Source organism: Poecile atricapillus, chromosome 7, assembly GCF_030490865.1.
Source record: "Poecile atricapillus isolate bPoeAtr1 chromosome 7, bPoeAtr1.hap1, whole genome shotgun sequence".
In the NCBI taxonomy this organism is placed as follows: domain Eukaryota; kingdom Metazoa; phylum Chordata; class Aves; order Passeriformes; family Paridae; genus Poecile; species Poecile atricapillus.
The window spans coordinates 11,612,733-11,626,035 of NC_081255.1; the positions used below are offsets into that span (position 1 = coordinate 11,612,733).

At 39.1% G+C, this 13,303-nt stretch overlaps 1 protein-coding gene across 1 annotated transcript in view; it reads left to right on the forward strand.

The window, feature by feature from the left end:
- Window positions 1-13,303, forward strand: part of CRB1 (crumbs cell polarity complex component 1) — a 93,871-nt gene that overhangs the window by 55,571 nt on the left and 24,997 nt on the right. The window contains exons 7-10 of the mRNA XM_058842839.1: window positions 3,802-4,749; window positions 8,164-8,711; window positions 9,101-9,266; window positions 11,613-12,516. Coding sequence (XP_058698822.1) covers window positions 3,802-4,749; window positions 8,164-8,711; window positions 9,101-9,266; window positions 11,613-12,516 — 2,566 coding nt within the window. The remainder of the gene's footprint in view (window positions 1-3,801; window positions 4,750-8,163; window positions 8,712-9,100; window positions 9,267-11,612; window positions 12,517-13,303) is intronic.

Sequence of the window (13,303 nt, forward strand, 5' to 3'; positions counted from 1 at the left end):
TTTGCTGAGAGCACTGCTCTGAAGTTCCCCTGTCTCAGTGTGCAGCCCCATGTTGTCACTGACCTGTAAGAGCAGAGGTCTGTCCCCAACTGTTGACTCTGTGTCAGCTCATAACCTTCCCTCAGAGTCCTATTGTCATAGTCACACTGCAAAAGGAATGACAGTTACTGAGAACCTCCAACTTCTTGCAATATTCAAAATAAAGTGCACATTCAACATCAAACTGCAGCATGAGATGACTGATAAGCACTACTAATTAAGTGCATTCACACTAATTTATCAAAATTAACTTTATTTTGTTTAAAGTTGCCTTACTCACCTTTCCAAGAGTCTGGGTGAAATTTTTACCCTTTAATATTTAAATGTATTATAGAAAAACTCACTTGATGCCTGTGTCAGAGACTGGAAGAAGCAGCAGCTTACTGAGCATCTCCACAAAAGCAATTGTGAACTGTAGATTAAATTAATTCAGAATTGTGTTCTGTGTATGAGTCTTTTGGTGAACCTAAACTGAAATGTGACACAAGGTCAGGAATTTCCTAATTAGGAAAAATGAGTTGAGGGAGAAGAAAAAATAGATTAATGTAAGTGCCAAAAATAATGTCTGCTGCTAAAATTATAACAGAAATAAGTAGTTAAATCTCCTAAACTCTATTTTCCCTTCTTGAAATTTTGTCTAAATCAAAATGTGTTGCTCAAGAGCTGAGGGAAAAAAATTGGTTTAGTAAATAATTTTTTATGTGTCTTTAGCACACTCAAAAATCTAGAGACACAGACTTCCATTAAGTAGAGAGAGCAAATGGAACAAAAATATTTTATAAATAAAGAAATAGGATCAAATTTTAGATCCTTTCTATCTGCTTATTTAGATGTACAGTTTCTATGAATGACAGTGACCATGACAGAGTTGATCTGGATTAACAAACCTCTTGAAAGGAAAAAAGTCTTAAAAAACAACACCTTGCAAAACGAGAAAAAAAAAAAAGTGACCAATCAGTTTTGAATGGATCCTAATAATATGTATTTCTGTGAAACACAAACAATGTTCAGTGTGAGCATGAATTTGGAGACAAAATAATTTAAATAGGATACATATCTATTGTGTAAGCAGTTTAATGGGTCTTACTTTAAGCCTTGTTGATCTGGCTTGGGCAAAATACACCATCAGACTACATCAGCAGGTACAGAAGGGGAGCAAGCTAATCCTGGAAAGGAAACCTTTATACTAAGAACTGTTGTGAATTTTACAGAAATTTACTCTGTCGACTGCTTAAGTGCTAAACAATCTTTTTCTTTGGAAATTTTCCTGCGGAAAAAGATGGTTGCAATTAGGATACAAGTTTACATCATTTTAATGACAATGTTTACAGGTAAATATTTTCTTTTTGTGAATTTGAATGTGCACTTAGACTGTATTGAATGTGTAGTACCTATCCAGATTGCTTGTTTGTAGTTTCTTGATATTTATTTAGTGTCATGGGACTGGAAAGGTAAAAAGCTGTAAGCACATTTCTAACCAAAGATGTGTATCAAAAGTGTCATTTAGATATTACTTTTATAATTGTTTAGTCAAAATGAAAATCAGTGGCATTCGGTAGAATTATGCTTGAATAATTGCTTTTGTCATCCTGCTTCTGCAGGAAACCTTTGCTGCTAAATTTGAAAGAGAGTTTAATTCAGGGTTAACAGAAAATGGCCACCATATAGTAATAAGGTGTAAGTGAAAAAAGGAGACAGACGAGTGGTGCTATCAAACTAACTCAAAGGAACTGTTTAATCTCTGTTTTGAAAAAAAGCTTCACAGGTGGGAAAAGTAATCATCTTTAAAAATATTCACATTCACATTCTCATGAAGTTTTATGTCAGTGTGTAATATATTTAGAAGAGAAAATGCTGTATAATTCTACTTTCCTTTTTCCCTTAAAAACACAAGTATGCTTAGCTGAGATAATGCATGTAACTAATGGAAAAAAATAGTTGCTTTTCCACTTGTTTAGGTATGTCTTACATCTTTTAAGAATACTCTTTTTACATGCTAACATCTCCAACCTGAGCTATTTGAACTGCTTATACAGTTCTATAAATATTGACTAATCCTTTTATCTAGAGTGCTTTTATCTTGACTGACAGTGGTCTTTGCTTGCCTGGCAATCAGCAGATTACAAGCAGTATCAACACCATTTGCAAGAACAGCTGATTTATTTATTCTTGATATGAAAAAGTGACTTATTATTTGTCTTTTGGTGTGACCTATATTTGTGTTTGTGCTAATCTTCCCTCCTGGCTCTCCTGTACTCACCACTCTCTCAGATGGGTCCAGTTACAACTGTGATTGAATAAAGTGGGCAGGCAAGGAATTAGCCTGAGTAACTACAGTTATCTACTGCTATTTGAAGCAATTCATTGCGGCTGAATGCTGCTCTGTAATTTTCCATGAGGAATGGCTGTGTTTTGTTAAAACACATAAAAAGAAGAAAAGACATAAAGACTGATGTGAATTTGTACATAAAGCTAGGTGTACCCAGATGCCACTCCATGAGCCTTAGAACATCTCATTACCTGATTTATAGGAAGCAGTTTTGCTGTGGGGATGGATGAAATCTCTTTAATTTGTGCTGGTGATACTAGTTTGAAAACTAACTGCAAAGTGTTTCTCTTTTTTCTCTAAAGACAACTATGAAAGGAAGTAGAAATGTTAACAGTTGCACTTAGCATGAGTTATCAAAAAAGTATTTGGATATTTTGACTGCTTCCAAGGGAGATGAGAAACAGATTTGCCCTGACCCACTGCATGCACATCAGTCACTTGATTGCTCAAGGGAGAAGTTATTGTAATTACCACTTTATAGATGAACAACAGTGCAGAGGGATAAACAGATTAGTTTTACAAGAGGAACAGATTTGTTTTTCTTTGTGAAGTGTGATCCAGCAGACCCACTTAGACCACATCTATCCAATTACAGTGGAGTTGAGATGAGGAGTTCTCCTTTTACCAGACATATCAGAAGCCAAGCATTATATGAAAGAAGAGGAAATATGAGACTATATTGATAATCTCCTGTAGAAGTGCTCTCATCACCAAACAACCTCTGAAATGTTTGAGAGTATATTCCTTTCATCTTTTCTTGCTTTATATTTTGTATAGAGGAGAGGTAAAAAAGCTCTCCTGTAGTACATACATGTAGGCATGTTCACCCACTTGTCAGTCTGACCCACCATGTCAGATATCACTTGTGAGTCTTGTGGCTCTCACTTGAAGAGTGTTGCTCCATGATGTTTCATATGGGACCAGGAATAATAGTCTGTAGTTCTTACACTGTTTGAATGAACACAAAAAAAAGGAATGACTTGCAGATCATACTCCAGCTCATTCCCATACCATATTATGGATAGGAATTAAGCAACAACTCTTGGGTTTTTTGTATGTGATAAACAATTCAGTTTCCTACAAAGCATTCTAAATTCCTACCACGGGATATGTGAGAAACAATTTCTTGATCCCATCTGATGACGTTTGTCTTAATTTCATCACATCATCCATATCAAAACTGTCCATTTGTTTGGCTCTTTTCTCCAAAATGTGGTTAGCACTTAGGTGTTTACATAATACTTTGCACAAGGAAACCATGACAATCGAATGGCCTTTCTATATTTAAAGTATTTTTTTTTACTTGTCCATCACCTATTTATTAAGGCATTCCCCTCTAATAAAAGATAATTTAATAAAATACATTATTAAAAGTGTTCTTTTGGGCTCCAGTTATGCAAATCAGAATGCCTAATTCTTTGTTTATTCTTCAGGTACTCACTGTGATGAAGATGTCAACGAATGTTACACAAACCCTTGCCAAAATGGTGGGATCTGTGAGAATTTTCCTGGAAATTACACTTGCCATTGCCCACCTGCAGACAAAGAAGGGATTTTTTATGGTGGCTGGAACTGTACAGAAGTTCTGCATGGCTGTACTGATCATCAATGCCAAAACAATGGAATATGTATCCCACATTTAAAAAATGGCCAACACGGATTCAGCTGCATATGTTCACCTGGGTATACTGGAATACACTGTGAAACTGTAACCACATTTTCTTTTCAAGGGAACAGTTTCCTTTTGTTGAAGAATCCCCAGACCCATAAAAAGGATTTTTTCTATAATATAAACCTGAGGTTTCAAACTGTGCAACCCACAGCTTTTCTGTTTCAACGAGGGGAGAAAAACACCTTTGCAAAGTTGGAAGTACTGAATGGCTACTTACAGTTATCCGTGCAAGTCAATAATCAGCCACAGGCTCTTTTGCATATTCCACATAATGTCAGTGATGGAGAATGGCATTCAGTGGAGGTAACCTTGGCAAGAGCTGTTATTCTTAATTTGCTTGACAGCTCTTGTGTCGAATCCTGTCTCAATAAAACATCTGCTAAGATAGATAACGAGCTGGTGATGTTTGCATTTCAGAGCACGTTTTTGGGCGGCTTACCAGTGGGGAACAGCAACTCTCTACAGAACACCTTTAATACACATTCTGCACCTTCATTTGTAGGCTGTCTTCAGGATATTGAGATAGACTTGAATGTTATTACTCCAGAGAATGTATCATCTGGGTCATCTTTAAATGTCAGGACAGGATGTGCTAAAAAGGACTGGTGTGTTCCCCACCCGTGCCAGAACAGGGGACGCTGCATCAACCTGTGGCTGAGCTACCACTGTGACTGCTACCGGCCCTACACAGGGCCAGACTGTGCAACAGGTAAGGGAATGCTGCTGTCACCTGTGGTTTGTGTGCCTGCTGAAAACATGACCATAAACAATCCTGTTTACCTGGCTGTGAAACAATGTGACCCTCAGGATCTCTGGAGCTTAATGTCAAGTGGTAAGCCAGTGCAAGAGGTTAGTAGTGGCACATCTTTCTTATTTTCTAGTTAGTTTCCCAGGAAGGCTTCCTTTCAGCCTGACAAAAATAAGTTGCACTAAACTAGCGGATTCCACTCCTCTTGTTTTAAAATCTCAGTGCTTTTAGCACTCCATAAACTTTGAAAAACTGTAGGTTAACCACACTGAGTAAAAATTGAGAAAGCAAGCAAGTCATTTGGAGTTTAGGACTTATTTTCAAAGCATTCTTTGAAAATTTTATCCTCGAGCTCTCTAGGCTTTTATAAAGAGATTCAAGCAAAAGTACTGCAAGTTAAAAAAAGACAGATTTCAATTTTAAAAAGAATGAATGAGATCATACTCTTAGCTTAATCTGATTAGCCCAAGCAGCAGGCAGGGCTTCAGCAGCTGGAAATAGGATCCATTCATCCCTCAGCTGGTCCCAAGGTTGGACAATCCCCAGTGCAGGCTGCTGCTCCCAAAGAGCTGCATGGGGACCAGAGGGAAACGTGTCCCTGTCAGGGCGAGCAGAAGAGCTCATCTCAGCAAGCAGCTTCCATGGCAGTGGTGAGCAGGAACACAAAAGCTGCAGATGCCTGCAGCACTTTCCCTGCTACACGTGATCTTTGCAGTGCAGGCTGGGGCAAAGTGGGACAACAGGAGGTCCCTGTCCAGCACCCTGCTGCATCTCCTAGGTGAAGCCCCCTAGAGCTGTAAATACAGCAGCCCTCAGGAATGCTTTAGGGTGAGCTCTGCAATCCTTCCCCAGGCAAAGTTTTAGGGATTTCAAAGAAGCAGTTTTGTTTAAGAAAAATTGCACAGGACTAAGTCTTCATGCCATGCCTTTGCCTCTGCCTCCCTGATCCACACATGGCCAGCAGAGCAATGTTTAGGGAGCAAGAAATACATACATACATACATACATACATACATACATATATTTATGTAGATATATTTGCCAGGTGGACTGGAAAAAATTGAACAGAACAACAGAGCCATGGTCACATTGGAATTGACATATCCTAAACTGGTGTGGCTGTACTGCTGCCAGTGAAGCTACATTGATTCATATCAGCTGAACAACTGGCCTCAGGGATTATTGAATGTATTGCTGCAGAAAGCTGGGCCTTCAAATACATTTCAAATGTTTGAATACAAATTCATTTTGTATGCTCTACCTAATACTTATCAATACCTTTCAATAGTTTTTCCTTTTGGTTTGGTTACAAAATGACAAAATCTGAGAAGTAATTGTAACAGACTTCTTTGAAGTGTAGCTGTAATTTATCCAAAGATTTGGAAGACAACTTTTGAATATAGGACAACATCTGGGAAATATGTTTGCCTCCTTACATGAAGCAAAATTAAAACCATTCAGGGCCAGGAGCAGCTTATACTGGCATTAGAACTGTTGAGAATGATTAGAAGGCATGCTTTTTTTTTTTCCTGCTGACCACAATATTCCTTGCTAATCGTGGCACCATGCCATTTTGGTACATAGGTTCTAGACATATGTCACATGTAAAAGACTGTGCCAGGTTTCTAAAGAGGCAGAGTGGAGGAGACTTGTGGTAAGGGATAACGTAAGAAATGCTGGTGTCTTTCTGAAGAAAAGTTGCTGCCAAGTATTTAATTGACAAGAGGCAATACTTTCTCTACATATACAAAATAACAAACAGATGTTGCTTCATTTTGATCAACATCCAGATGTGCTCCAAGAGGTTAATATTGACTAAGGTGATGCTAGTCATCTCATCAAACAGATCAGGCTGATGATATATGTGTGTATTTATAAGTAGAGAGAAATGTGACAAGGCAATTGTAAACATGAAATGCCTTTCTGGAGATCAAGGTTTCTTTCTAATACTGCAGTTGTGGAATCCTCAGTTCAGCAGAATTTTTCTTTTTACCCCCATGAAAAAAGTGTCTCAGTCTCCATTACCACCTTAAGAGAAGATATAATTTAAAACTCTTGTATGCAGAAACAATTGTTGAAATTGGTGTTTTGAGGCATTAAGTCTGCTTAACAAGTAGATGTAGGCATATAGGAAATCTTATTCATAGAAATAAACTATTCCAAATTAAATTAAGAAATTGTCTGTTTAGGAACAAGTATGGGATTTATTCCTGTTGCTAAATAATATGACTATACCACATAGCAGTGCAGTATGGTTATTAAGTGTCTCTGGGGGCTTCATGGTCAGTCCCCTATTTTCATAATTTTTTAAATGCAGTCATAAAAAAAAGTAGTTCTGCAGGCAGGAAGTTGGCCTATGACATCCTGCTCCAGGAGCTTTACTGCATAACAGATGATTGAATCTTTAGCTATGTGAGCTTGGTTTATTCTTTCTAGGAATCTGATATATGAAAAATAGCTCCTGAAACTGTTTAGGCAGGAAGTCTGTAATATTGAGGACAAGATCACAAAACTTATAGTGTAAAAATAGAAATATTTTGTTGTTCTTTAAAGAGATGATTCATCAGAATAAGTTTTGGCTACATATTTTGTATCTTTTAAAGACTGACAATCATTACCAAAAATAATGGATAAAGGACAGACAGATGGTTTTGGTTTAATCATTTTAATTGATAAGCACAAGGAAAAAAAAAAACTTACTTGATCCTGGATCATGTTTCTCCCAGAGCACTGTGGGCATTCAGGGACTGAGTAGGGTTCATGACTGGATACAAGTTGATGTAGGTGAGCATATGTTGAGCCCCAGCAACGAAAAGTCTGTCAGAGAACTGGGGAGTCCATGCAGCACCACACACGTCACCTATTCACACAAGAGGGCTTTGCCCAGCAGCTTTCTGTGATTGGAATCTGTGCAAAAAATACCACAAAATCCCAGAACAGCATTAACTTCCCTGGTCATCAGAGGATCAAAGCAGGTAGATTCTTTCCAAAATGATCTTTCTGTGCAGGAAACTGTAGAAATCCGTCCTTGTTTAGCTACTTGAAAACACAGCATTACATAGAGAATAAAAGAGGGTATAAAGAGGAAAAATGTGCCCAATTATATAACATCTGGTCCTGCACTGGGTCATAATGCTACAACCATTAAAGCCAACAGGAATTTTGAAACAGAAGCTATTTACAGTTGGATCAAGTCTTTATTCATCCATAAAAACAAGCACATCTTACTACCATACAGAAACATCACCAGAAGTAGTTATTTAATCATTGCATTGCATCCTTTGTCATTTAGCCCTAACTATTTTATTTTTCTCCCTTCTCTCTCTCTCTTTTTTTTTTTTTCTTTTCTTCATTTCCCATATCTCTAACCTCAAGAGTACATTCCAGGCCGGTTTGGATTCGAGGACTCCTCAGGCTATGCTGCTTTTCCTGTTGATTCCATTGAGAATGAGAACTTCATCATATCAATGTTTGTCCGAACACGCAAATCTTCTGGCTTGTTACTGGCTCTGAGAAACAGTACTTACCTCTACATAAGAGTCTATTTGGAAGATGGAAAACTCACCATGCTAGCTCTAAATTCCATGAAGTTATTAGGGAAACACTCTGTGAATGATGGAAACTTTCACTTAATAACATTAAAAATAGAACCAAATAAGATGGAGTTGTTCCAGTCCTCTCACTACCTAGGCTTTATTTCTACTCCAGCACTAACCATCCAAAGTAAGGATATTCTTTACATTGGAGGCCTACCAGATAACACAGAGACTGATAGAAATGGCAGGTATTTCAAAGGCTGTATCCAAGATGTAAGAGTGAATAACCAGCCGCTGGAATTCTTCCCCATCACCAATCCACTGAATTCTACCAACCGAACTCTGATCAATGTCACCAAAGGCTGCACTGGTGACAACCTCTGCAAGGTAAGAATGGCATTTTTCAGAGCATTTTCACATGCTTATAATGGGGAATTTATTTTCTGTTTTTAGTATGTTCCCACTCATTATTTGATTATACTGACATTGTATTAACATGAAAAAAATGCTAGAAAGAGCAGGTTTTGTTAAGCTATGCTATATATAATTAATATCAGAAGCAAAATGTATTTGCATGGGGAGAATGAAACTATTTTGAGATTGAAATACTGTTTTTCACTAGTTATCAAACATGCTGTACTGTCATAACACTGGTCTTTATAATTTTCCATCTGAAATAAAAGGAAAATTTCTTTTTGCCAAACAGTCCCCCATGCCTAGAGTTGAGTGCCCAACAGTTGATTCATACTGAGGTTCTCTCTTCTCTCTCCCCATAGTCCAACCCTTGTCACAACGGTGGTGTGTGCTATTCAATCTGGGATGACTTCACTTGCACGTGCCCCCCTAACACAGAGGGGAAGGCATGTGAGGAAGTTAAGTGGTGTGAGCTTGGGCCCTGTCCTCATGAAGCACAATGCCAGCTGGTGCACCAAGGATTTGAATGTAGGTACATTTCAGCTGTTCCAATCATCTCTGGAGATCAGCAGCAATGGACATTTTCAGCAGCATTTGCTTGAAATGAAGTATTTGTTGCCCTAAAAGTTAATTCAACTATTTCTGTATTAAAGTAATAGTTATGTCAGTTTTAAGTAAAGTTAATGGGAAGAGTCTGCCCTACCAAATCCAAGTATTCTCCCCCAGACCCCCTGACTCAGGCACTGATGTTTACAGAAACTTTGATTTTGACTTACTTGGACAAGCTAGTCAAGGCTGTTCGTAAGATCAGTACATTGCCCCCACACTGCCACTGCAAAGAGATAATTCAGTGTTAACCTCAGAATGTTCTCCATCATCCTGAAAAGACAAGCTACATAACTTACATTGCATCACTTGATTTTCTTAAATCTTGAATATCTTTGGAGAAAGTCACCTCAATACCTACAGTACAGTTGTTCAAACAGTGCCTTCATAAGAAGCACCCGCATGCCAAGCAGTCCATTGGAACACTGATGACCATTAGTTGTCTTAGAATCATTAGCCACCCTGCACATCTCTTTCCTTCCCCAACTTCCTTCTCCTTCCAGCCCTGGAGTGGAATTGAAATGAGAAAGTAAGGATTTTTAAGAAATATTTTTTTGTTTTGCTACCAAAGAAAGCCCTAACAAAAAGCTGTAAGAGAAGGTAAATACCCACTCAGTCTGATGGAAGCTGTCAGAATGGCTGACTCTTAGGAATGGAAAGGCTGTTCAACAAAAGATCTCTATCATAGACAGACCAATATGATACTATTTTTATGCAGTTTGTTAGGATCAGCATTGCAGGATGGCTTAAAATTGTAACTGAAATTAAAAGAATTGCTCCTTTTCTCAGAGATGTCTTTAATGATAACATCAAAATACATTCTCTCATAAAATTTACTTTGCTTATTAAGGTAGAACAGAAACACCCAGAGACATTGAAGTGAAAAGTACCTGAACTGTCTTCCTCTGCTGAACTCAAGTTCACTTTCAATGACTCAAGATCATACATTTCTGCGCTGGTTTATGTGGCAACAGTAGGGAGTTTCCCTAAGAGATATTCAAAAATTCCTGCACTATAGAACTGCATCTTTAACTAGTTGTATTCTTAGCTACAGGATAAACTTCCTCTTGTTCAACACAGGGTAACAAAATAGAAGCTTTCCTGGTTAGTGAGTTCTTTGCCTTGCGTCTTCTGTGAAAAAAATTCAGGTTCGTGAGATATTTGAAAAGAACAGGAATAATCTTGAAAAATTCTGACTTTCCTTCTAGAATTAGTATGATTCATTACTTAATTTAGTATGATTTCCTCTGAGGAAACTTTTTCTATGAGAAAGACAGCACATTTGATGCACCAGGAAATGCAGTTACACCTCTGCTGCCTTGGCATCAGGATATGAAGTCAAGAAATTCATAGTGGGAATCCCAGGGTTCTTTTCCTCAAGATTTACTAAGCCCAGAGATAGTTCAGAAACCCATCTTATGTCAGATCTTTCAAAGCTATTTTTTTCTGAAGCACAGACAGAAGACATTCCTTCCTGTCCCTCCTCCCTGTCTGTAATCCTCAGAAACCTCAGAACATTTAAATTTACAGCCCAGTGAGTAAATGTATTTTAGTAGAAACCATGCTAACAAAAGGTGTCAAATACCTTTGTAAAGCTGTCCATAAAGCTGACACAATGTTGCCCATCAATTTTCACTCACAGCAGTGTGAGCTGAGTACTGCTGCCCTCCAAGTCCCACCAGAACAGGGCTGTGGCAGTGCCTGCGCACCAAGAGAAGCTGGCTTTGAACATGACAGGCACAACTGCTTACAGGGATTTCCAAGGGGCTTTCCATCAACTCACTTCTATTAAATTCATCCTCTTGTATTAGTGAGATGAAATTGGGATCCAATCATATACTTCATAAAACACCTTAAGACACCCCTGAGAAAACAGGAATTGGGAAGAAATGTTCACCTCATCCAGATCTGTCACAGGGAATAGCTAGCTGCCTGTATTTAGGAAACAATCATAAAGTAACAAATGTATGTCTTTTATTGAAATAGATAACAGTAATCTAGAATTGTATATTGGAGTGCTAACCTGAGATGATGCAAAGAGTACACTTTGGATGTCATTATAGCTGATGCTGGCACTGCCCTGGAATTTCCACAGCCATGAGGGGCAGTGAACTGTGAACAGTGAACCAGGATAACTGAAACACTGGTGGAATTTGACTGTCTTTCAACAAACCAAAAGCAGTTATATGGCATGTGCACTGGGGAGACATTGTTCCACGTACATTGGTGTAAAACTGGTTCAGTTTCTCAATTGCTGTCTTTGCACAGGTCTTGCTAACGCAGTGTTCAGTGGCCGGAGCAGTGCGATATTTTACAGAAGCAATGGGAAAATCAGCAGAGACCTCACTAATATCGTCTTTGGCTTTCGAACCAGGGACACTGACGTGATCCTGCTGTATGCAGAGAGGGAGCCTGAGTTTGTCATCATCAGTATACACAACTCCAAACTCCTGTTTCAATTACAAAGTGGCAACAGCTTCTACAGGCTGACCCTTGTGAGTTCAGAGCCTGTGAGCGACGGCAAATGGCACCAAGTGATGGTCTCTATGGTGGAGCCCCTGTCCCAGTCCTCCAGATGGCACTTAGATATAGACAAGAAAGACATGGCAACCAGCACAGCTGCTGCAGGAAGCCTCAACTTTTTAAGAGAAGAGACAGACATCTATGTGGCTGACAAGGCTTTTGACAGCCTGGATGGCCTGCGAGGGTGCATGAGCACCATAGAAATCAGTGGCATTTATCTCTCATACTTCGAAAATGCTGACATACCTACTAAAAAACCTCAAGAGGAGCAATTTCTCAAAATATCTGCAAACCCTGCTCTTACTGGCTGTTTGCAGGTAGATTTCTGCAGCTCTGACCCCTGTATGCATGGGGGCATATGTGAAGACTTGTACACTTCCTACCACTGTGTATGTCCCGATGGATGGACTGGCACCTACTGTGAAGTCAACATTGATGAGTGTTCTTCAAACCCCTGCATCTATGGGAACTGCACAGATGGGACTGCCTCCTACGAGTGCAGCTGTGAGCCTGGTTACACTGGGGAGAACTGTGAGGAGGATATAGATGACTGCCGTGGCCACCAGTGCTTGAATGGGGCCACTTGTGTGGATGGGATTAATGGATACTCCTGCCTGTGTGCTGCTAACTTCACAGGGAGATTTTGCAGGTACTGTAAACAAGGCTGATTTGCATGATTTTGTTAAGTCTCTTCTGAAGGGCTTTTTATACCACTGATGTTTTTGTTTTTAACACAGATGTTTTGCATCTGTCTCTATATTAATCATGGCTGCAGAGTGGATGTATGAAGAGTACAGAAAGTTGTACAGATCAATTAGATGTGGACTGAAACAGTGGAGCGCTGCCAGCTCAGGTAGAGACTGATGAGGCAAGGCTTGAACAAGCTCTGCTGCCCTGCTCTGCTGCCAACATTGGTCCTGTGAGCTCTCTGATGACAAGATTATAAGTCTACCAGAGCCTGAAAATACATGTGCTACATCTTCTTCTCAGAAAAAAAAAACAACAACTTAAGGTTTTTAAATCTCTAAAACAATATTTTATTCGAGTAATATAGCTCTAGAGTTATAAATACAGGAATTCAGGGTTGGTAGGAGAAAATAACAATAGGAAAAGAAGTTGTTTTTCTTCCCATCCACAGCATCTTTTTTGGGTTGGTCTTTCCTCCCAGCTTACTCTCAGTCCTCGTGGCTGCAAACATCACACAGCCCACTTTTGCCGTTGCTTCTGACACTGCTCATATGCTGTTTCCTGTTCTTCACAGGCTCTTCTCTAGAAGGGCTGCAGGCTTTTCCCTTTAATTGCCCTTTTCTGCACACCCATAAAATTCTTGCCTCTAAGCATGTGCAATTCCTCTCCAAGAAGGCAAAATCCTTCTCCTTCCTTCAGAGGACTCCAACAAAACCAGTATGTTGCAGCCCAAAGGATGCAGACACAAT